The sequence below is a fragment of the Oculina patagonica genome, chromosome 2 (assembly GCF_052425735.1).
Source record: "Oculina patagonica isolate OP01 chromosome 2, crgOcupat, whole genome shotgun sequence".
In the NCBI taxonomy this organism is placed as follows: Eukaryota; Metazoa; Cnidaria; class Anthozoa; order Scleractinia; family Oculinidae; genus Oculina; species Oculina patagonica.
In genome coordinates, this window is record NC_135759.1 from 7,158,942 (window position 1) to 7,181,206 (window position 22,265).

At 36.5% G+C, this 22,265-nt stretch overlaps 4 protein-coding genes across 4 annotated transcripts; 3 read left to right on the top strand and 1 right to left on the bottom strand.

The window, feature by feature from the left end:
* Positions 1-4,134: 4,134 nt before the first annotated feature.
* On the top strand, positions 4,135-5,067 carry LOC144642130 (melanocortin receptor 4-like). Its single transcript, XM_078501121.1, has one exon. The coding sequence runs from the start codon at positions 4,135-4,137 to the stop codon at positions 5,065-5,067; it is 933 nt and encodes a 310-aa protein (XP_078357247.1).
* Positions 5,068-5,845: 778 nt separating this feature from the next.
* LOC144642131 (snaclec agkisacutacin subunit A-like) lies at positions 5,846-8,602 on the top strand. Its single transcript, XM_078501122.1, has 4 exons — positions 5,846-5,867; positions 6,275-6,479; positions 7,410-7,579; positions 8,283-8,602. Exons 1-4 carry the CDS (start codon positions 5,846-5,848, stop codon positions 8,537-8,539), a joined length of 654 nt encoding a protein of 217 aa, XP_078357248.1. The 3' UTR covers positions 8,540-8,602.
* A 4,322-nt stretch (positions 8,603-12,924) lies between these two features.
* Positions 12,925-13,934, top strand: LOC144641919 (octopamine receptor beta-1R-like). The gene has a single exon (XM_078500936.1). The coding sequence runs from the start codon at positions 12,925-12,927 to the stop codon at positions 13,855-13,857; it is 933 nt and encodes a 310-aa protein (XP_078357062.1). The 3' UTR covers positions 13,858-13,934.
* A 3,975-nt stretch (positions 13,935-17,909) lies between these two features.
* On the bottom strand, positions 17,910-22,143 carry LOC144642749 (RING finger protein 145-like). Its single transcript, XM_078501805.1, has 3 exons — positions 21,965-22,143; positions 20,198-21,502; positions 17,910-19,552 (listed from the first exon to the last, which is right to left on the bottom strand). Exons 1-3 carry the CDS (start codon positions 22,131-22,133, stop codon positions 19,260-19,262), a joined length of 1,767 nt encoding a protein of 588 aa, XP_078357931.1. The 5' UTR covers positions 22,134-22,143; the 3' UTR covers positions 17,910-19,259.
* Positions 22,144-22,265: the final 122 nt, after the last annotated feature.

The window sequence follows — 22,265 nt, forward strand, 5'->3', positions numbered from 1 at the left end:
CAATCTCCCAACTCCTTATGATATACAGTCCAAAGTTCAATTATAAAGATAATTTTTTTCTAATCAAAATTTAATTTCACAAGCGCATTGTCTTTTTAATAAACCGTTTTTTATTATTCTTACTTGCCCAGCATATTTAACGTAGTGACTTATATAATATTCATTATCATGTCCTGAAGAGAACCCTGAAGAGGTTGAAAGTTCTAGACGATGTAAATGTAACTTTTTCACGCTCCAAACGGTTGAAAACAAATAAATCTAGAAGAAAATGTTTTTTATTAACTCTTTATTTTCTAGAGATGCAGATGGGCTTAGAAGAGTTCATTTTAAATTTTCATTCAATATTGCATTCTACTCCAACCTGCTTATGACTTTGAAGGCATTGTTCTTTTTTTTAAATTATTCAACAAGCCAAGCATTAAAGTGCTACTACGATCAAATTTTCGATTTCCATTTTTTTACATTTTCGTGTACAAGAAGACTTTCTTACTCACCTTGCCGATTTTCAATCCATTACGAACATCAGAAGTCGTCTTATTTTAATGTTTATTTCCGATAATTTACGGCCGCCATTAAAAAAACCTTGTTCCAAGGCTTGGTTGCGAATAGGGAGAAAATGACGTCAAGGCTCCAAATACCTCACGGGTTGAAATTATAATAACAATATGTAGTGAAAATCACGCGAAAAGCAACAAAAAGTTTGGGCTTATTTTTCGTGCAATGTTCTATGCTGATTGTTATTATAATTTCAACCCGTGAGGTATTTGGAGTCTTTGACGTCATTTTCTCCCTATTCGCAACCAAGCCTTGGAACAAGGTTTTTTAATGGCGGCCGTAAATTATCGGAAATAGATGTTAAAATAAAACGACTTCTGATGTTCGTAATGGATTGAAAATTGGCAAGGTAAGTAAGAAAGTCAAATTGTACACGAAAATGTAAAAAAATGGAAATCGAAAATTTGATCGTAGTAGCACTTTAAAGGAGCTACGTCACGTGGATTATGCAGAAGTTTGGTAGGCACCTTGACCCATGAAAAATTGTGAGTAAACTTCAACTGTTTGGCAGCGTTTTGGGGTAATTACAGAAAAATTCACCGTGGCATTTTCAAAATAATCGCATTTTATTAAAAACGAAGGCTTCCAAAAATCGCTCATAACTTTAACAAATCGCGTTTCATCGCCATAAAATTTATCATTTTACATAATTTAAGCATTATTTTTTCAGATTCTCAAAAATCTAAGCAATCGCTTCACGTTTTTCCCGTTTTAAAACGCGCTTAAAAAAGGGAACTGTCAGCCTCATAAATACCCGCAGGCCACCTTAAACAACTTTTAAGGTTGTCATGAACACACAACTTGATTACTAATACACCTGACACTTCCATGTTAGTTTATTCAAAAAAGCTAGTTCTAAGCGTTAGCCGGAACTATATATGATCTTCAGGTTATCCACTGTTGATAAAAGCATCTGGAAGGGCCGAGTTCTGGAATATACTTTACTATATATATTTGGCTGTTCAAAAATCTGTTAAAATACGTGACAAATCCCCTTTAAAAAATCAACTTTTAATAAACCCTGGCTATTGAGCAGTTTTATGGTAAGTCTTGTTTTTTGTCAGTTTTTGACGTGTAGATTGTCTCATTACAAGTGTTTAATATTCTACTGTCTGTCAATTTTCTATGCCGCTATTTCTTTGAAAAGAGCTAGGCTGGTGAGCTGTTGTCAACAACTGTTGTGAATTATGTTCCGGCAAACACAGTGAATTCACTTGAACAATGAAAAAAACACCCTGCGCGCTGTCTGTATTTTCATATTCATATTTTAAATATGTGGCCCATTATATATCAATGCCATTGTCGCATATTTTTAATTTAACATTTGAAACTGGAAAAATCCCAGATGATTTGAAGGAAGCATTAGTAACACCTTTATACAAATCATCTGAGAAAAATGTTTATTCAAATTATAGACCAATTTCTGTCCTTCCGTGTTTTTCTAAAATCCTTGAAAAGCTAATGTATAAAAGATTAACTGATTATATTCGTAAAAATAAAATATTAACCGATTGTCAATATGGATTTCGAGATAACAGCTCAACTACATATGCCGTAATAGAACTTGTGGATAAAATAACGAAAGCCATTGAAAACAACGAATTCACAGTTGGGATATTTCTTGACTTATCAAAGGCATTTGACACTGTAAATTACGATATTCTTTTAAAGAAACTTTATTTTTATGGTATACGTGGAAATTGTTATGCATGGATAAAGGTTACCTTTCTAACAGAAAACAAATTGTCAAATATAATCAGACAAGATCATCTGAACAAGCAGTTACTTGTGGAGTTCCACAGGGATCTATTCTTGGTCCGTTACTATTTTGAATCTATATAAATGACCTAAATAATTCAACAGATCATTTGTCGACAATTTTGTTTGCAGATGACACTAATCTCTTTTGCTCAGGAAAAAATATACAAGAACTTGAATCTGCAGTAAATGCAGAGTTAGCTCGAGTCCAGGAATGGTTAACACTGAATCAACTGACTCTAAATATTAAAAAATCAAAATATATTATTTTTAGATCACACAAAAAACAGTTGATTAGACAAATGAATCTTAGATTAAGCGGAAATGAATTGCAGAGAGTTGAAGAAAGCAAATTTTTAGGAATTATAATTGATCAATATCTAACGTGGAAGAACCACATTGATTATATCTCCAAAAAGATTATAGAACTACAGGTTTGCTTTGTAGAATTCGTTTTTACGTACACCAAACCCATTTGAAAATGTTATACAATAGTTTGATTTACCCATATCTTCATTATGGAAATATTGTCTGGGCTAATAACTACCCCACTAGTTGTTTAAATTACAAAAGAAAGTATTGAGAATTATGACTTTTTCATCATACACAGCGCCATCACTTCCGCTCTTTACTCAGCTGAATCTTTTAAATATATACCAAATTAATGATTTCTTAATCGGCTCCTTCAGTTTCAGTCTTAGCAGTAAAGTACTTCCATTCTATTTTAGTGACTTCTGTTTAGAAAATGCGCAAGTTCATGAATATAATACTAGAAACTCAAAGCAACTTCATAAAACTTATAACAGAACAAATTACGGAAAATATTCAACAAGAAACAAAATAATTGACTTTTGGAATAGAATACCTTTGTTCATCAAACACTCAGCGTCTTTAATAATATTTAAAAAAGAAACTGAAACAGTATATTTTATCTTTAGCAGTGACAGCTCAGTAGAATAAGAAAATAGAAATTACTTAATTAGAGTGATATTATTATTGTACATGTATTATTGTACTACCTGACTGATATAAATCAGTTGAATGTATTTTTTTTCTAATAGTTGTTACTAAAGGGAGACTACTTTGTAAAAGCCCGTGAGGGTTTCTTTAGTCTTCCTCCCAAGTTATAATATTGATATACATTCTAATGTACTTAATTGACTTCATGGGAAATAAACATACATTCATTCATTCATTCATTCATTCATTCATTCATTCATTCATTCATTCATTCATTCATTCAGTCGCGCTCGCCACTTCAAACATGAACTGATGAACTTCTAGCAGTTTGCAGGTGTCAATTAGCATATATACTAAGCGACATTTTAGAAACACTTTTCCCCCGGCATCAAATCTATATTCAAGACAGATAATTTCATATGCACATGCTAACAAATTGTATTCGGTAGTATTGTTACAGATATCTCATTTACCACGAGTCAATTGTCTAAATAAGGGTAAACATTTTTAAACAACTTTTAAGGTTGTCATGAACACACGGCTTGATTACTAATGCACCTGACACTTCCATGTTAGTTTATTCAAAAAAAGCTAGTTCTAAGCGTTAGCCGGAACTGTATATGATCTTCAGGTTATCTACTGTTGATAAAAGCATCTGGAAGGGCCGAGTTCTGCCGGAAATATACTTTACTACGGCGTTCGTTTCCTGAGAATCTTCACTGGCTTTAGCATGTCAAAATGATCATGAATCCCATAAGTCAGGGTTCTAATTTGTCCATGGCGCTTACAGGTAGACTAAGAAGCTTCGTAGACAATCGTTATGGATACGCTGGGTGCATTGAGGAAGCTTGAGTCAACATTATGAAAGAGTCATTTTGTGACGTTTTGCTGCAGTTCTACCCCAGAATATCAGAATATGAAGATCTTCACTCGACGTTCATCGCAAATTGTGTCTTTAACAATTTTCTATGCTATACCGCCATCATTTTAAACATTTTAACAATCCACGCTATTATGAAAACTTCGTCGATGCCCAAAACGTTAAAAACATTACTCCTGAGTCTCGCCGTTTCGGATGTAGGGGTTGGTTTATTCGCTCAACCAATGTACACCTCACTTCTGGTCAAGGCTTTGCAACAAGACGATCTTGACTGTTACTCCTTCAAGGTTTTTAACATCATAACGTATTTCTTTGCCTTAGCCTCGTTTTTTGGTGTTACGGCTGTAAGTGTAGATCGGTTCTTAGCTATTCATCTTCATCTCAGATATCAGGAACTTGTGACTCACAAGCGTGTTGTTGCTGTGGTAATTTTAATATGGGTGATAACTGCACTCCTTTCTATGTTAACATTATGGGTTCCGCTCGATATTTACTCCCTTATTATATTAATGATTGGAGTCCTTGGTCTTGTCCTCACAACAATGGTTTACATCAGAATTTATCTGACCGTACGACGCCACAGGAATCAAATTCAGGCCTTAGAAGTACAACAAGAAGGACAGACAAACGAAATGCTAAATTTTACTAGCCTTGTAAAATCTACGGTCGGTATATTTTACGTTTATCTTGTGTTTTTGGTTTGTTATGTGCCTTTCTTGATTTCTTTTGCCGCCCTTAAAATCAAAGGTCCTAGCATCGCTCTAAAGAGACTTTTCATTATGTCGCCTATCCCCGTGTATCTTAATTCATCTTTGAACCCTGTAATTTACTGCTGGAAAATGAGACACATTCGACACGCTATCATGGACACACTACGGAACATCTCTAGGCTTATAAATCACCAGTCACATTAATTGCAGTGCCGGCCAGGCTATGCCAGAACTTCCGGCCACATTATAGGTTCGATTATATGTGTTGTTGATGAACGTCTTCTTCAAATGATAAGGTTATAATTTTTTGACACTTCAATAAAGTTTCTAGCTCTCTATCTGTAGTATCTATCTATCAAACAAGGATCATATCAGATTTGCGAGAAGTCTTAGCTTAGGCAAACGAGAGCTTTTTAAAACTGAGCAAATACAATACTTAAAAACGATCTATATTGTGTTGAATTAAGGTGCACTTTTGTGATTCTAGTAACAATAAATAAATAAGACAATAAAATGAATTTATTACGACATGCATTTACTTGAATTCGCTGTTTTCACCGTTCCCATAATACAGCTTGTTTACCCCCCAAAATTTTAGCATAAGCATTGTTTTCAATTTCTCTTGGGATTTACAATGACGTACAATCGTCCCAAGAGAAATTGAAAACAATGCTTATGCAAAACTTTTGGGGGGTAAACAAGGTGTATTATGGGATCGTGAAAAAAGCGAATGAAAGTAAAGGGCCGAACCATTCTAGAACCTAGAGTCCACGATCCTTCTGGTCTGCGCCAGGGAACGAGACCTTGTGCCTGTCCTTCTAGAAAACACATTTTCGAAGAAAATAATGCTTGTGTAAGAAATCATATTGAGTTTCAATGTGAATTTGTTTGATTTGCCACGTCTGTTTCAACACCAATACACTTTATTTGAACAGTTTTTCAATCATTTATTGAGACAAGCTTTTGTACCAAAACCGAAAAAATGACAAAATACACTGATATGAGTACAGCTTTCCATTTCCTTGCATAATAAATTATTATTATTTCTTTTTATCAAATGGCCAGTTATAGAGTGTTATACAGTATCTGCCACAACTGCAGAGCAAATTATTAGAGTTGACTTTTTTTTAAAATGTATTTAAAATCAAGACCAAATTGTTTTTTTTGTTGTTGTTGTGTAGATTTTGACGATGTTTTTCACTTCTAAATTGGAAATAAACTTCCCAACACAAGTTAGTAAAAGGATCACTAATAAAAGGAAATCGTATTCAAAGACTTGTGAAAAATGTTCCAACATGCACAAGGCGAAAAACATTGCAGAAAGATTTATTCTGTCGACCTTGTCCTAGCGCCCTGTTTAGTTTATTTATTTTTTGTTATTTTTCTAAACAAGTTCTTCTTTTATACATAGATCGCTGTCGACCTGGCTGGCTGCAATATCAGAACCATTCCATTAAATTCTTCAAGGAAATAAAGACTTGGAGTGAAGCCAGAGAAACGTGTCGTACTTTTGATGGAGATCTTGTCACAATTTACGATGAAAAGAAACAGATGTTTGTCTATAATAATCTTGCTGTTGGAAAAACTCTTTGGATTGGTCTCAAAAGAGATGATAAGTATGTTAGCAAATTTGGTATTTTGGTATAAAGGTGGCTCGTATTGGTTTAGTTCTTTCCGTCTTTGGCATTCTATTGCAGCTACACCAATAACAATGAGGTTAAACTTTTAGCACAACCTTGTAAAAGTTTTACCAATGAACAAATAGGCCATTTCCGATATATTAAAATTGACTTGACTCCGAGGCTTGGGGGAATAAAACAAGAGATATCACGTCGAGGCCCAGGGATGAATAAATCATTTCTTTTGTTTTATTCCTCCAAGCCTCGAGGCCAGGTTAGAATACTAATATATCGGAGTTGGCCTATTGAAGTCGCCTTGATGTCAAAAATTGTTTCCATGGCAATGACAAAAGACCATTCGATGCGAACAATTTAAAAAGAATCGAAGACGGTGAAAGTTTTTGCTTGAAATATATTTTGTCTAATGGACAAAAGAAGCAGTCTACTCCGAACCATCATAAACTGATGAATAATAACGTATCTTCAAATCCTACCAACATATTTTTTGAAAAAATTACAATAGATGTTCCTTTTGTCATTTAATAAAATTTATCAAAAACAAAAACTTTCCCCGAGTAGTTTTTTAAGTTATTATCCTAAAAAAGTCCAAAATAGAGATCTTTGAGCCACTTTAAAATAATTCTAGTACCTATTTTGAAATAGCCTAAAACATATTTTGTTAAAACATATTTTTAGCCTATGCTATCGTAAGATACAACAATCAAATGTAAACGCCGTGACTGACAATAGTAGAGGTTATGCTGAATTATAAACCAACCATTATTTTTTTTGCGGGCGCTCATTGGACAAAACTCGTCACGTGGAATTAATTCGAGCGACGGGTATCAGACAATGTAAAATAACTGTCGTTTAACGTTTCAAATATCAGTGAGCACACTCTTTTTTGATTTGTATTTCTACATTTAGTCACGTGTTCCATTGGGTGGATGGCACAAAGCTTCAATTTACAAACTGGGTTGGTGGGCATCCAGACAGCTTGAGCGAGAAGTGTGGAGAGATGACAGATTATGGTGTATATCGAGGAAAGTGGAACGACAAGTTTTGTTCGTCATCCCAGCCATTTATCTGCGAAACAGGTTGAGCATTTAAAATTGTGTTTGTCTTACTTCTTATTGAACATTCGAAAGTTTATCTGACTAGCTCGCTCGCCCGGTTCCTTAGGAATCGATCGGTCCTTACCTATTTATCAAATAATAATCCTTCTTTCATGATATTTACGAAGTCATGACCAAAATCTATGATGCCATTAGTTGAATTGTAAAAGGAAGATCTACATTGCTAAAGGCCCAATCATACATGGTATCACTTTCTCGCATGTGTCGCAGGCCTACGACGTACATGTCTTAACAATTACACTCGCGCGCGTCTGTCGTAGGATTTGGTAGGTTGATTTTCAAAACGTGATTCTTGTTGCAGTCCTGGATAAAGCGTGTCGCATGCGAAAACCGTAGGCAAAGTCGTACCGTTCAATTTGCCAATTAACCGTCCAATTAGCTAAGGGTCTGGGAACGAATAACAAAATTTGTTTATGCCGACTTGCCAAAGGCGAGGATTTACGCCATTATCTTTTGGGGAGCTTTTTGTCAGTAGTCACAGTCGGAGAAACCACTACAAGTTGTTGAGGGAACCGCGTTCGATAATAGCCATGACTCCAAGGTTTTCCAGCTAAAAATGCATTCAAACTGGCAGTTGCAGGTCAAATTTACTGTCAAATTTGCTGGGCTTAAAAGTAAGTAGTAAGTTTGTAATAACCACAGGTTTTTTCGGTTTATTTTGCAGCGATAAACTTCAGCAACGTTTTCAAAATCTTTCCAGGAAAAATGTTGCTTGGTCACGGGATAAAACGTGTTGCAATGAAGAGTGATGTCGAGTGCTTGCTTCGATGTCAAAGATATCCCGGATGTGAGTCGACAAACTTTGTTCGCAGGCCGTCGAAGGGACAAAATGTCTGCGAGTTAATTGGACAAACAAATGTAATCTTGTCAGAAAACCTCTATTCAGAAGAGCTGTCATCTTATTACGATCTCGTAATTTAAATCAGTCAAAACTTATAGTGCTCTGTAGATCGAAATTGGAAGGTTTTCTATCGATAAGCATATTTTAAAATGCTTCTTAATTATACCATGGGGTGTGTTCTCTTTATCCGGTCTCAAAAGTCCTCATGAGCTCGATGAGGATAAGTAGTGTTCTCTTTATATTTTTTTAGCTATTTTAGAAAATTCGTTTTCACACTCATTTATAATTCATCAACTTATTACCATAGAAAATCATAACTGTGAAGGAGGTTTGGATACCCGGTCTTAATTAGCATAGATTTTTACGATTTTATTTCTACGTTTACTCCGTAGTTTTTGTTTCAATTGAGAAGACATATCAAACACCGGAGACAGTGTTTCATCTGCTATCCAAACATCTCGAATTTCGTCGAAAATACTCCGCTGCGCGTCGTGTTTTCAACTTTCTTCTCGGTGTTTGGATGCCCCAATGAAACACTGTCTCTCGTGTTTGATATATTACTCCAAATACTTTCTGTGTACAAATTTTAAATTGTACATGGTGCGAAAGTATTTTCTATCAATCTCCCAACTCCTTATGATATACATTCCAAAGTTCAATTATAAAGATAATTTTTTTCTAATCAAAATTTAATTTCACAAGCGCATTGTCTTTTTAATAAACCGTTTTTTATTAACTCTTTATTTTCTAGAGATGCAGATGGGCTTAGAAGAGTTCATTTTAAATTTTCATTCAATATTGCATTCTGCTCCAACCTGCTTATGACTTTGAAGGCATTGTTCTTTTTTTTTAAATTATTCAACAAGCCAAGCATTATGGTCATTGCCCTGTATTGCATTGCGCATCCTTACTGCGCAGAATTTTACGGGTAATAAGCGCGCGCGCACACATCAACAAAATGGCGGCTTTTTTCTATGCAGCTTAGTCCGCGAGAGAAGTTAAAATTGTCACTTTCTCCTAAACGAGCCTGGTGACCTATCAATTTTTTCTCATATTTTAGGTGTAGCGATCAAAATCTTTCTGTAAAATGAAAACAGATCAATTCATGTGTTTGAAAAATAAATTATCGTTAAAAACGTGTACTTTGCTAGTATTCGCAGAGGAATTTTAAAGGAATTATATGGAATATACAAGGTCTTCCTGCTCCTTAACGAATCTGGTGACCCCCCTTTTTTATTTCAAAATTTAAGTTCCCTTAAAGTAATAAACCAGTAGGCCAAGTTTGGTTAAAAAATTGTGTTCAGTTCTATTTCAGGGCAATGACCTTAAAGGAGCTACGTCACGGGGATTATGCAGAAGTTTGGTAGGCACCTTGACCCATGAAAAATTGTGAGTAAACTTCAACTGTTTGGCAGCGTTTTGGGGTAATTACAGAAACATTCACCGTGGCATTTTCAAAATAATCGCATTTTATTAAAAACGAAGGCTTCCAAAAATCGCTCATAACTTTAACAAATCGCGTTTCATCGCCATAAAATTTATCATTTTACATAATTTAAGCATTATTTTTTCAGATTCTCAAAAATCTAAGCAATCGCTTCACGTTTTCCCGTTTTAAAACGCGCTTAAAAAAGGGAACTGTCAGCCTCATAGATACCCGCAGGCCACCTTAAACAACTTTTAAGGTTGTCATGAACACACAACTTGATTACTAATACACCTGACACTTCCATGTTAGTTTATTCAAAAAAGCTAGTTCTAAGCGTTAGCCGGAACTATATATGATCTTCAGGTTATCTACTGTTGATAAAAGCATCTGGAAGGGCCGAGTTCTAAAATATACTTTACTATATATATTTGGCTGTTCAAAAATCTGTTAAAATACGTGACAAATCCCCTTTAAAAAATCAACTTTTAATAAACCCCGGCTATTGCATGAGCAGTTTTATGGTAAGTCTTGTTTTTGTCAGTTTTTGACGTGTAGATTGTCTTATTACAAGTGTTTAATATTCTACTGTCTGTCAATTTTCTATGCCGCTATTTCTTTGAAAAGAGCTAGGCCGGTGAGCTGTTGTCAACAACTGTTGTGAATTATGTTCCGGCAAACACAGTGAATTCACTTGAACAATGAAAAAAACACCCTGCGCGCTGTCTGTATTTTCATATTCATATTTTAAATATGTGGCCCATTATATATCAATGCCATTGTCGCATATTTTTAATTTAACATTTGAAACTGGAAAAATCCCAGATGATTTGAAGGAAGCATTAGTAACACCTGTATACAAATCATCTGAAAAAAAAGGTTTATTCAAATTATAGACCAATTTCTGTCCTTCCGTGTTTTTCTAAAATCCTTGAAAAGCTAATGTATAAAAGATTAACTGATTATATTCGTAAAAATAAAATATTAACCGATTGTCAATATGGATTTCGAGATAACAGCTCAACTACATATGCCGTAATAGAACTTGTGGATAAAATAACGAAAGCCATTGAAAACAACGAATTCACAGTTGGGATATTTCTTCACTTATCAAAGGCATTTGACACTGTAAATCACGATATTCTTTTAAAGAAACTTTATTTTTATGGTATACGTGGAAATTGTTATGCATGGAAATAAAGTATTACCTTTCTAACAGAAAACAAATTGTCAAATATAATCAGACAAGATCATCTGAACAAGCAGTTACTTGTGGAGTTCCACAGGGATCTATTCTTGGTCCGTTACTATTTTGAATCTATATAAATGACCTAAATAAGTCAACAGATCATTTGTCGACAATTTTGTTTGCAGATGACACTAATCTCTTTTGCTCAGGAAAAAATATACAAGAACTTGAATCTGCAGTAAATGCAGAGTTAGCTCGAGTCCAGGAATGGTTAACACTGAATCAACTGACTCTAAATATTAAAAAATCAAATTATATTATCTTTAGATCACACAAAAAACAGTTGATTAGACAAATGAATCTTAGATTAAGTGGAAATGAATTGCAGAGAGTTGAAGAAAGCAAATTTTTAGGAATTATAATAGATCAATATCTAACGTGGAAGAACCACATTGATTATATCTCCAAAAAGATTATAAGAACTACAGGTTTGCTTTGTAGAATTCGTTTTTACGTACACCAAACCCATTTGAAAATGTTATACAATAGTTTGATTTACCCATATCTTCATTATGGAAATATTGTCTGGGCTAATAACTACCCCACTAGGCTTAACAAGTTGTTTAAATTACAAAAGAAAGTATTGAGAATTATGACTTTTTCATCTTATATACACAGCGCCATCACTTCCGCTCTTTACTCAGCTGAATCTTTTAAATATATACCAAATTAATGATTTCTTAATCGGCTCCTTCAGTTTCAGTCTTAGCAGTAAAGTACTTCCATTCTATTTTAGTGACTTCTGTTTAGAAAATGCGCAAGTTCATGAATATAATACTAGAAACTCAAAGCAACTTCATAAAACTTATAACAGAACAAATTACGGAAAATATTCAACAAGAAACAAAATAATTGACTTTTGGAATAGAATACCTTTGTTCATCAAACACTCAGCGTCTTTAATAATATTTAAAAAGAAACTGAAAAACAGTATATTTTATCTTTAGCAGTGACAGCTCAGTAAAATAAGAAAATAGAAATTACTTAATTAGAGTGATATTATTATTGTACATGTATTATTGTACTACCTGACTGATATAAATTGAATGTATTTTTTTTTTTTCTAATAGTTGATTACTAAAGGGAAACTACTTTGTAAAAGCCCGTGAGGGTTTCTTTAGTCTTCCTCCCAAGTTATAATATTGATATACATTCTAATGTCAGTACTTAATTGACTTCATGGGAAATAAACATTCATTCATTCATTCATTCATTCAGTCGCGCTCGCCACTTCAAACATGAACTGATGAACTTCTAGCAGTTTGCAGGTGTCAATTAGCATATATACTAAGCGACATTTTAGAAACACTTTTCCCCCGGCATCAAATCTATATTCAAGACAGATAATTTCATATGCACATGCTAACAAATTGTATTCGGTAGTATTGTTACAGATATCTCATTTACCACGAGTCAATTGTCTAAATAAGGGTAAACATTTTTAAACAACTTTTAAGGTTGTCATGAACACACGGCTTGATTACTAATGCACCTGACACTTCCATGTTAGTTTATTCAAAAAAGCTAGTTCTAAGCGTTAGCCGGAACTGTTTATGATCTTCAGGTTATCTACTGTTGATAAAAGCATCTGGAAGGGCCGAGTTCTGAAATATACTTTACTACGGCGTTCGTTTCCTGAGAATCTTCACTGGCTTTAGCATGTCAAAATGATCATGAATCCCATAAGTCAGGGCTCTAATTTGTCCATGGCGCTTACAGGTAGACTAAGAAGCTTCGTAGACAATCGTTATGGATACGCTGGGTGCATTGAGGAAGCTTGAGTCAACATTATGAAAAAGTCATTTTGTGACGTTTTGCTGCAGTTCTACCCCAGAATATCAGAATATGAAGATCTCCACTCGACGTTCATCGTAAATTGTGTCTTTAACAATTTTCTCTGCTATACCGCCATCATGTTAAACATTTTAACAATCCATGCTATTAGGCGAACTTCGTCGATGCCCAAAACGTTAAAAACATTACTCCTGAGTCTCGCCGTTTCGGATGTAGGGGTTGGTTCATTCGCTCAACCAATGTACACCTCACTTCTGGTCAAGGCTTTGCAACAAGACGATCTTGACTGTTACTCCTTCAAGGTATTTAACATCATATCGTATTTCTTTGCCTTAGCCTCGTTTTTTGGTGTAACGGCTGTAAGTGTAGATCGGTTCTTAGCCATTCATCTTCATCTCAGATATCAGGAACTTGTGACTCACAAGCGTGTTGTTGCTGTGGTAATTTTAATATGGCTGATAACTGCACTCCTTTCTTTTTTAACATTATGGGTTCCGCTCAATATTTACTCCTTTGTTATATTAATGATTGGAGTCCTTGGTCTTCTCCTCACAACAATGGTTTACATCAGAATTTATCTGACCGTACGACGACACAGGAATCAAATTCAGGCCTTAGAAGTACAACAAGAAGGACAGACAAACGAAATGCTAAATTTTACTAGCCTTGTAAAATCTACGGTCGGTATATTTTACGTTTATCTTGTGTTTTTGGTTTGTTATGTGCCTTTCTTGATTTCTTTTGCCGCCCTTAAAATCAACGGTCCTAGCATCGCTCTAAAGAGACTTTTCATTATGTCACCTATCCCCGTGTATCTTAATTCATCTTTGAACCCTGTAATTTACTGTTGGAAAATGAGACACATTCGACACGCTATCATGGACACACTACGGAACATCTCTAGGCTCATAAATCACCAGTCACATTAATTGCAGTGCCGGCCAGGCTATGCCAGAACTTCCGGCCACATTATAGGTTCGATTATATGTGTTGTTGATGAACGTCTTCTTCAAATGATAAGGCTATAATTTTTTGACACTTCAATAAAGTTTCTAGCTCTCTATCTGTAGTATCTATCTATCAAACAAGGATCATATCAGATTTGCGAGAAGTCTTAGCTTAGGCAAACGAGAGCTTTTTAAAACTGAGCAAAGACAATACTTAAAAACGATCTATATTGTGTTGAATTAAGGTGCACTTTTGTGATTCTAGTAACAATAAATAAATAAGACAATAAAATGAATTTATTACGACATGCATTTACTTGAATTCGCTGTTTTCACCGTTCCCATAATACAGCTTGTTTACCCCCCAAAATTTTAGCATAAGCATTGTTTTCAATTTCTCTTGGGATTTACAATGACGTACAATCGTCCCAAGAGAAATTGAAGACAATGCTTATGCAAAACTTTTGGGGGGTAAACAAGGTGTATTATGGGATCGTGAAAAAAGCGAATGAAAGTAAAGGGCCGAACCATTCTAGAACCAAGAGTCCATGATCCTTCTGGTCTGCGCCAGGGAACGAGACCTCTGGCAGGTCCCAATTTGTGGGCATGCGTAGAGTCATGATCGTTCAGTATTTTCTGCCATTCTCGTACTTCGGGTCTTTGTTTCTTCTGCGCAGGCTTGAAGAAACGAGCGCTCGTTTCCTGACCGGTGATTTAAAGGGAACGAAGACCTGGGTACGAGGATGTATTTTCAGTCAATCAGATTTGTCAGATTTCATTCTCGTCCCCATAGCCCTTTCGTTTCTCTTAGCCGCTTGAGCCTTGGCACGAGAAAACGAAGGGCTCTGGGGACAGAGAATTTCCAGTACTAGATTCTAGGACTTCCGGTCTTCATGTATGCAGTCATGACGTTTCAAAAGAATGTATGAGAGAGTCGTTATGTTTTTGACTTCCGTTTAGGAATTCTTTGTTCCAAACAGCCAATCAAAAAAATTCGAATTCATTCAAAAATCCTATGTCTCCAGAGCCCTCCGTTTTCTCGTGCCAAGCCGGCTAAGGGAAACGAAAGGGCTATGGGGACGAAAATGGTCAGATTTAATTTGACAACGGCGGACTTCCGGTGTTGAAGCCGGCTAAAGGTTTCGAACTCTGGCGCGGACAAGAAGCCTCTTGGACTCTGGGGACGAGAAAATGGCGCGGAACATGCACTTGATAGATTAATTGCGTGTTTACTGTTTTAGCCATGGCTGGGGCCTGTGGGTTCATAATGGGAAAATCGGACAGTTTCGTTCTTCAGTTCTTTAGGGATGCGAAAAATATTAGGCATGCGTTTTTGCCCCAAGATACAACAGCTGTCACGCAGTTTTCATATGACTGTCTAAAACCGGTAGTCTGAAATGTTAGCCGTCCTCCAACGGAGGGGCGCGGGCGAGAAAATGAAAAAAAAAATCCCTCTTGCCCGCGCCCCTCCGTTGGGGGGAAGGGGGGGGGGGGGAGTGGGGGCTCGGACGAAAGGACGACTGACATTTCTAAAAAACGGGCAGCAATCAGAGATAAAGCAGTGTTGTCTCAACCAACAAGTGCAAGCGAAACCATGGGTCATCGGCTAGTCATGAGTAGGCTTGCACAGTTGATGGCCATGGGCTCCTGGCTTGCACGATAACCACGTGTGATCATGCTTAGATCTTAGACATGTTAGATGAACCTACGAGGAAAAAATGGCTTTGTGACTCATGCTTAGTTTTTTCTTCCCCTACGTCTGCATTTTACCCTTGTTCAGCAGTCTGCATATTACCATTTACTCCCGATCTGCAGTCCATGTAGAAACCCCCACCCCTCCGCCCTCCAAACCCTTGTGATAAACTGGGTAACCAGGCCGGAAGGAATAACGCCTGGAACATAAATGACAGAGACGAAGACGAGAAAGTATACTATCCATTCGCAAATAATGTGGCGTGGAAATTCAAGCTCTGAAGAACAATCTATACATTATGACTCTATTATAGTGGGACTGTCGTCTGCTGGATTCACAGCGATAATTCCGCGCTTTTATCGCTCAGCTGGAGTGTCGATGAAGCCTTCGCGTCTTCTCGCCGCCATGTTGGCTCCACCGCTCTGCGGAAGTATTGCGGCATTTTCGTGGCAGTATCTTCTTTCTAATCCGATCAGAGAACAAAACCTGAAGTGCTCAGCATGTGCTTGTATCAGAGGAGGGCTTGTTACTGTACTCAATGGCTGCTTGTTACCGTCTTTTGTTGTGGCATTGTTGCATTTTAAGAGGAAGTCAAGTTTGAGACAGCATGCCATTGCTGCTTTTCTTGATTTCTGTTATTCACCTTACTATAGACGATCTAAGCCGTACATGGTTGGACTTGGCGTGTTTCAGGCTGTTTTAGGGTATGGATTGGCCGGTTGGGTCTACACAGAGGAATTAATTAAAACAAGAAATACCTAGAGCCTTTATTATAGAGCTTTCATTATCAGTATAGCGTTAGTAAACAGTTTACGTAATGCAGTCAGCTCTCTCTCTAATGGTGGATTTCCACTGACGCGTAATTTTTTACGTGCGTAAAAAAATTAGAGACAATGTATGAACGGCTTGCGTACACGTTTACGCAGGCCGTTCATACATTGTCTCTAATTTTTTCACGCACGTAAAAATTTACGCGTCAGTGGAAATCCACCATAAGACGGACACCTTCGGGACCTGCCCCAATTGTCCGTCTTAGAGAGGTGTCTGTCTTATAGAGAGTTGAGGTAACTTGACACCAGTAATTCTGAGATAATAGAGTTGAACGGCAATACACTGAATACACATCTGTTAAAAGTCGCTTACTTTTGCAAAACCTACAAACAGGGACAAAAATAATACTTGACTTGTTTGTCCGTTTGTTCATAACAATCGACAGTGAGCAGTACAGTATGTTGCAAACATCATTTGTATGTATTCACTTGTTCAAGCAAATGATCACGGCTTCTAGTCTAAAAACCTAACTGTATACTTTGCAAACTGGAACTGGAATCAGACTAAAATGATAAATAGACTGTATTCGCTTGCTGAAGCAAAAGTTAAGAGCTTCTACAAACCGTAATACTGTAAGTAAATAACAACCTCTTTGGTGCACAAACACTTAAGCAGAGATTGTTTTTGGCAAGTAAGTATGGTATACTGATAGACTGTCCACAGCCTCTCTATTTTTCAACGCAAAAAAGCGAGAGAATCAGCGAGCGAAGCGAGTGTGAGCGCTGGTGTCCAGTTTTCTCGCCGTTCTTTCCCAGCGCTAATTTGATCAAAAAAGAAAAAAATAGAGGGCTGTGAACAGTCTAGTATCCTGACATTGGCAAATTGTGGTCGTTTAGACTAGTGTCTGATGTCCGACTGTTATTTGCAGCCCTGTTTAAATTGTTCACAGCCATTCTTCCACTCTTGCTCTTTTATCACTTCATTTTGACAGAATGAGAATAAAAAGAGGGGCTGCCGTAGTCTAGCTAAGGCAAAGTCTATACAGCTGTTTTACATCTTCTATTTATCACACTGGAGGCTCATGGATTGCGGAGCCGGGGGGGGGGCTTTAGCCCCCCCAGAATTTCTTAAAAAATAATGAGTTAATAACAAAGGAGTATTTTAAGTCCCCCCCTAACCCCCCAGCCCCCCCAGTTGGAAAAATGCCCTGCCATCCCTGAAGCTTAAGGGTTTCTTATTAGACTAATAGCAGATCTAATGAGGGGGGAGGAGGGAGGGAGGGGACCAACAAAAAGATCTGTGGGGAGCACTTGACAAAATTTGTATGGGGACGTTCTAACTTTGACACTTTTACAAACCATTTTTGACAGAATTTGCCGAAGTCAATGTGGCTTAATGGTTAGCATGCTGGGCTCTTAATCAAATGGTCCTGGTTCACTGTATTTACATCTGGTGATACAAATTAATAACAGTTACAAAACACCACTGAGACAACAGCTTTCTTGATCAAATTTCTTTAGAGAATATTTAATATCAGTTTTAAAAAGTTTGATTGGTTAATGACTTGTTTTTATAAACTTTTAATCAAGTTTAATACATCTAACCAAATATTAACTGGATTATCAAGTACACAAAAATGTTCCATTTTCACATTCTGCCCATTTTGAAGTATACAAAAGTACTAATTTTTAACCTTAAACTTGATCAAACGATACATGTAACTGTACATGTTGCAAAGGAAACAAACGTTTCTATAAACTGCTATGTTTAACCTCTTGGGAAATTTAACTTCAATTACTGACAATATAATAATTTTATCCATAATGTAATAAAAGTATTATTTAAATAAATGATGTCTTTCATATTATTAATCATTGAATCAATATTTATTTAAGAAGCCTGAATGTTCTTCGTCTTGCATCACTCTGCATGTTGTCATGATTAGTAAGTAAACAGAGTCTAGAGGAATTCCATCAATTTCTTTAAAAACATTCTGGTAATATAAATTGGTATGAATTCCTTTTTTTGGAGACCCAGTATGACACAAGAAAAAAAATATAATATTTTAATTATTTTGTAAGAAGAAATAAAAAAATCCTCGAAGTCAACTTGTTTTTGTTAGGAAATGATAGGCTATTTTTTTTCTATATCATCCATGGTCATGGGCAAAATAATGTTCATTTCCTACTCACACTTGTATATTTGCACCAGTCTCCTCATATTTTTAAGGGGGCACTGCCATCTTTTAAAGCTACATAATAGTGTGGTGTTACATGCTTAAAGTACCATTAGTAAATTTCATATGCCATAATTTTTAAATTGAGTAAATCTTGCAATACCGTCAGTCAGGGGTACAAAACCTGTTTTTGCTTTAATTTTTTTTTTCATTTCTTTGCTGAAGTACTTGAGAGGTTGCGTTATTGTCCAGTCAAATTGTAACTAGTAGGTGGCCAGTTCCCATGTACATGTACTCTGACTGGTCACCAAATACGTGTAGGCTTACAATGTACATGTAGGATGTGCAGCATAGGTTAACAACCTTAAAATCTCAAATTCTCTCTGTTGGTCCATCGTTAGAGGTGATGTTACATGAGATGTTTTTTTAACAACGAGTTTGAACTTATGTTACACAAGAAAACTTTAAACACAACACTGTGTTGTGGCAATGGCATGATACAAGAGTCAATTTTTTCACACAACATTAAAAAATTCCTACAATGTTGCAAGCTTTTGAAAGCAATTCAAAAACCTGCAACATCAGTTGCCACAGTAAATGTTGCATTAAAAACCATCCGGCATGCCATGTAATGTCGGCGTGATATTGATTTTAAGACAACAGTGTTGTATTAAAACTTAAATTGTCCTGTGCAACATCACCTTAACCCACAGCAGCCAATCGTTGCAGGGCTGATAATACTAGTCAATCCTGTGGCAGTATGTCTGCATGACACATGGGACATTTATCTTGGACATACAGCCATTTTCTTAGACACAGGCTGTGGAAGTAATGATTGCACCTAGTGACTTTAGCCCTGTCTAGAGCTTCGTAACAAATGCAACAGACATCATTGAGTTCCTGTAACTGTTCTTCAGTGGCCCACTGCAAGGAGTTGAGTCTTTTTACTGCACTGCGCCGTAACAGGAAGTTATTCCATCCCTCCTGTGCTCTTTTGTAGACATTGAAGTAAGCATGCATTGAGATGACTAAAGCACCTTTAGGGAGAAAAAAAAAAAAAAAAAGAACAACATGCAGTTGACCTTTTCAGTTGCAAGTTAAAAATAATAGTACATGTGTCTGTTTTTTTTTTTTCTTTTTTTGGAAGGGGGAAGGGGTTCTGAATGATTTTTTTTCCAGGTTTTTGAGGAATAATGCAATTTCTCTGAGTGTTTCAATTATTTTGCACAGTGGTTGTATTTAATTTTAATTAAATGAATTAATTATTAATATTATTAACAATAGATAAAGGTGAAGTCTGTTTTCCAGCTAAGATATCCCAGTTTCTGAAGCATGAAGCGGCTAGTAATATTTCTGACCCCCTCCTCCCCCCCCCCCTGGATGGGATACTAGCCCATTGCAGGGTTTAGTACCCCCTGAATTTTAAATTTGCCAGTACCAATTTATTTACACATGGGTGGAAAGAGGAACAGTCTGTGAGAGTAAAGTGCAAGAAAACAATGCATCGCCCCAGCATCAAAACCCAGTCCACTCAAACCGGAGTCCAGCGCACTAACCATTAGGCCACTGCACGTGTGTTTTGGGGCTGGGAGTGTCTCAATTATTTTGCACAGTGGATGTGTAGTTATTAGTTATAATATAAGCAAAAAGTGCAGAAGATTAATATTGTGAACTTATCTTACCAATGTAGTTCCAGTCTCCATTTAAGGTGGCCCAGGCAGTATACCCCAGAACGACCACAGCAACTAGAAACTCAAAGACTTTAGAACCTGCATTGATGTAATAAACATAGTCATCCAAATCCTTCACTTGACTCTCCGAATGAACATTGGACACAAACAGTGCATAAATGATAAGCGAGCCCATAACTTGAACGATTGTCACAAGATTGCTTGAAATGATCACAAACAGCCAGGCATCGAACCTGAACATTTGACAAAGTACGACTATCATGCATCCTGGAAGCACTAGGATCAAAGAACAAACCGCTAGTGTGCGCACATGTTTACTATTGACAACACCCGTGTATGTTGCCCCAAGAGACATGAGTGCTGGTTCTGTTAGTTCATAAGCAGATTGCAGGAACAGTGAAATTGTCACAAACAAGACCAGACCAACTGGCATGAGGCGTTGTTGTTTAGGTAAACTGATGACTCCAACTTGTACGCACAAAAGGAAAAATGAAACACTATCGTTCCATAGTTCCTGATGTCGATCTTCCATTGGACGTTCAGCATTGCCTTTGATAAGTATACTTATGATATCCAAGATAAGATTTGCGGCCTCCCCGACAACAATACTAGCTCCTGCTACATCTTGGAGACTGCCAAAACACAGTACTAAACTTCCAGATATGGCCACAGATATACTAAGCTTGCTAATCATTATAAAATTTAAGATAGCAGAAAATTTAATCAGCCAAGCCACCATCAGAACTTGACCTAAGTTAATCCGTTTCCAATGGTATATAAAGAAATCCAGCCATCCAAAGTTAATTACAATTCTGAAAGTATTCTTAACCATCCCTGGGAAGTCCTGTAGTAGCTGCAATAATCCAAGACAAGCTTTGTACATCTGAATCATCGAAGCAAATGCAAGGTAAGCCAGACAGATGTCTCTCAAGATTGATGAAGCCTTAACAAATGGCAGAGTCAAAAGCTGGATTATCACAGGAAAAATAACAAACATCCCCACTGTTTGCTTGGCACTAACAATGACCCACTTGCGAGGAGCAATGGCTATGCTGACGGCAAGGACAACCTGTGCATATAAAAGTGAATAACCATAAATGCCACCCAGGTAAGATGGACTTTCAAGACTTGAGTCATTTCTTGTGTCCTCTTTCTTGGCATCTGAAGGTGTGTACGTCATAATCGCTGCAAATGCAGCTAGGAGAACGACTTCTTCAATAAACCAAACAAAACATTTTTGAAGGTAGCTTAGATTTGTTAGTAACCCAATGGTACCAATTAGCCCACTGACCACAGCTGTAAGGAAAAAATAATGGAACAAATTAAAAAAAAAAAACATTATTCAAATGCATTAGTGGGTAAATATGTACTACAACACAATTCTGTATGACTGGTATAGTTTCTATTTCTAAATGAAAACAAACAAAAACAAAACAAAACGTAAACTTAAGAGAATGCCACAAAACCTACAAGGGAAAGTTGGTCAAGACCAGGAGTCCCCAATGCACCCCCCCCCCCCCTCCCCCAATGCACACACACTACAACCAATTTCATAACAAAATTATCATACTTTCTCAAATTTCTCTCTATAACTTTAACGCAAATGTAGTAAAAATTGGAATTTTTAAGAATACAACAACAGCTACACCATGAAACTATCAAAAAACTATAAAAAAGCCGCTAAAGTAATCTTTTTTTTTTTTAATTTTCACACGCAATCCGATATTTTCGACACCTCGACACGCACGTACACTGTACCTGAAATCTCGTACGAGGTTTTCGCGTCTTCGTCGTCGGACTCCTTAACAATCTTGTCAAAATACATCGCTAGCTGTAAAAAGAAGCAAAATGGCACCCTCAAAATGACATTTTCATGATTAAAATAAAAGGTCTTGACAGAAGACCAGAGAGCTCTGAACTCCATCATTGAACTGCAAGTTGACGTATCCTCCATTTGAGTCTTTAGTCATCTCAGCCAGCGGTAATAAACCGACTTATTTATACTTGGGAGGGTAGTGAGATGTTTCATTTTTTTCTTTCAATACTTTTTTATTATAAT

What these genes read in the sequence shown, in the direction of transcription:
- LOC144642130 (XM_078501121.1), top strand. Translation starts at nt 4,135, where the DNA reads ATGAAAGAGTCATTTTGTGACGTTTTGCTGCAGTTCTACCCCAGAATA.
- LOC144642131 (XM_078501122.1), top strand. Translation starts at nt 5,846, where the DNA reads ATGACAAAATACACTGATATGA. An exon ending in GGTCTCAAAAGAGATGATAA is followed by an intron (nt 6,480 to 7,409) that starts GTATGTTAGCAA and finishes TTCTACATTTAG; the next exon opens with TCACGTGTTCCATTGGGTGG. An exon ending in GCCATTTATCTGCGAAACAG is followed by an intron (nt 7,580 to 8,282) that starts GTTGAGCATTTA and finishes TTTATTTTGCAG; the next exon opens with CGATAAACTTCAGCAACGTT.
- LOC144641919 (XM_078500936.1), top strand. Translation starts at nt 12,925, where the DNA reads ATGAAAAAGTCATTTTGTGACGTTTTGCTGCAGTTCTACCCCAGAATA.
- LOC144642749 (XM_078501805.1), bottom strand. Translation starts at nt 22,133, where the DNA reads ATGATGGAGTTCAGAGCTCTCTGGTCTTCTGTCAAGACCTTTTATTTT. An exon ending in AACCTCGTACGAGATTTCAG is followed by an intron (nt 21,503 to 21,964) that starts GTACAGTGTACG and finishes TTTTCCTTACAG; the next exon opens with CTGTGGTCAGTGGGCTAATT. An exon ending in TGGAGACTGGAACTACATTG is followed by an intron (nt 19,553 to 20,197) that starts GTAAGATAAGTT and finishes TTCTCCCTAAAG; the next exon opens with GTGCTTTAGTCATCTCAATG.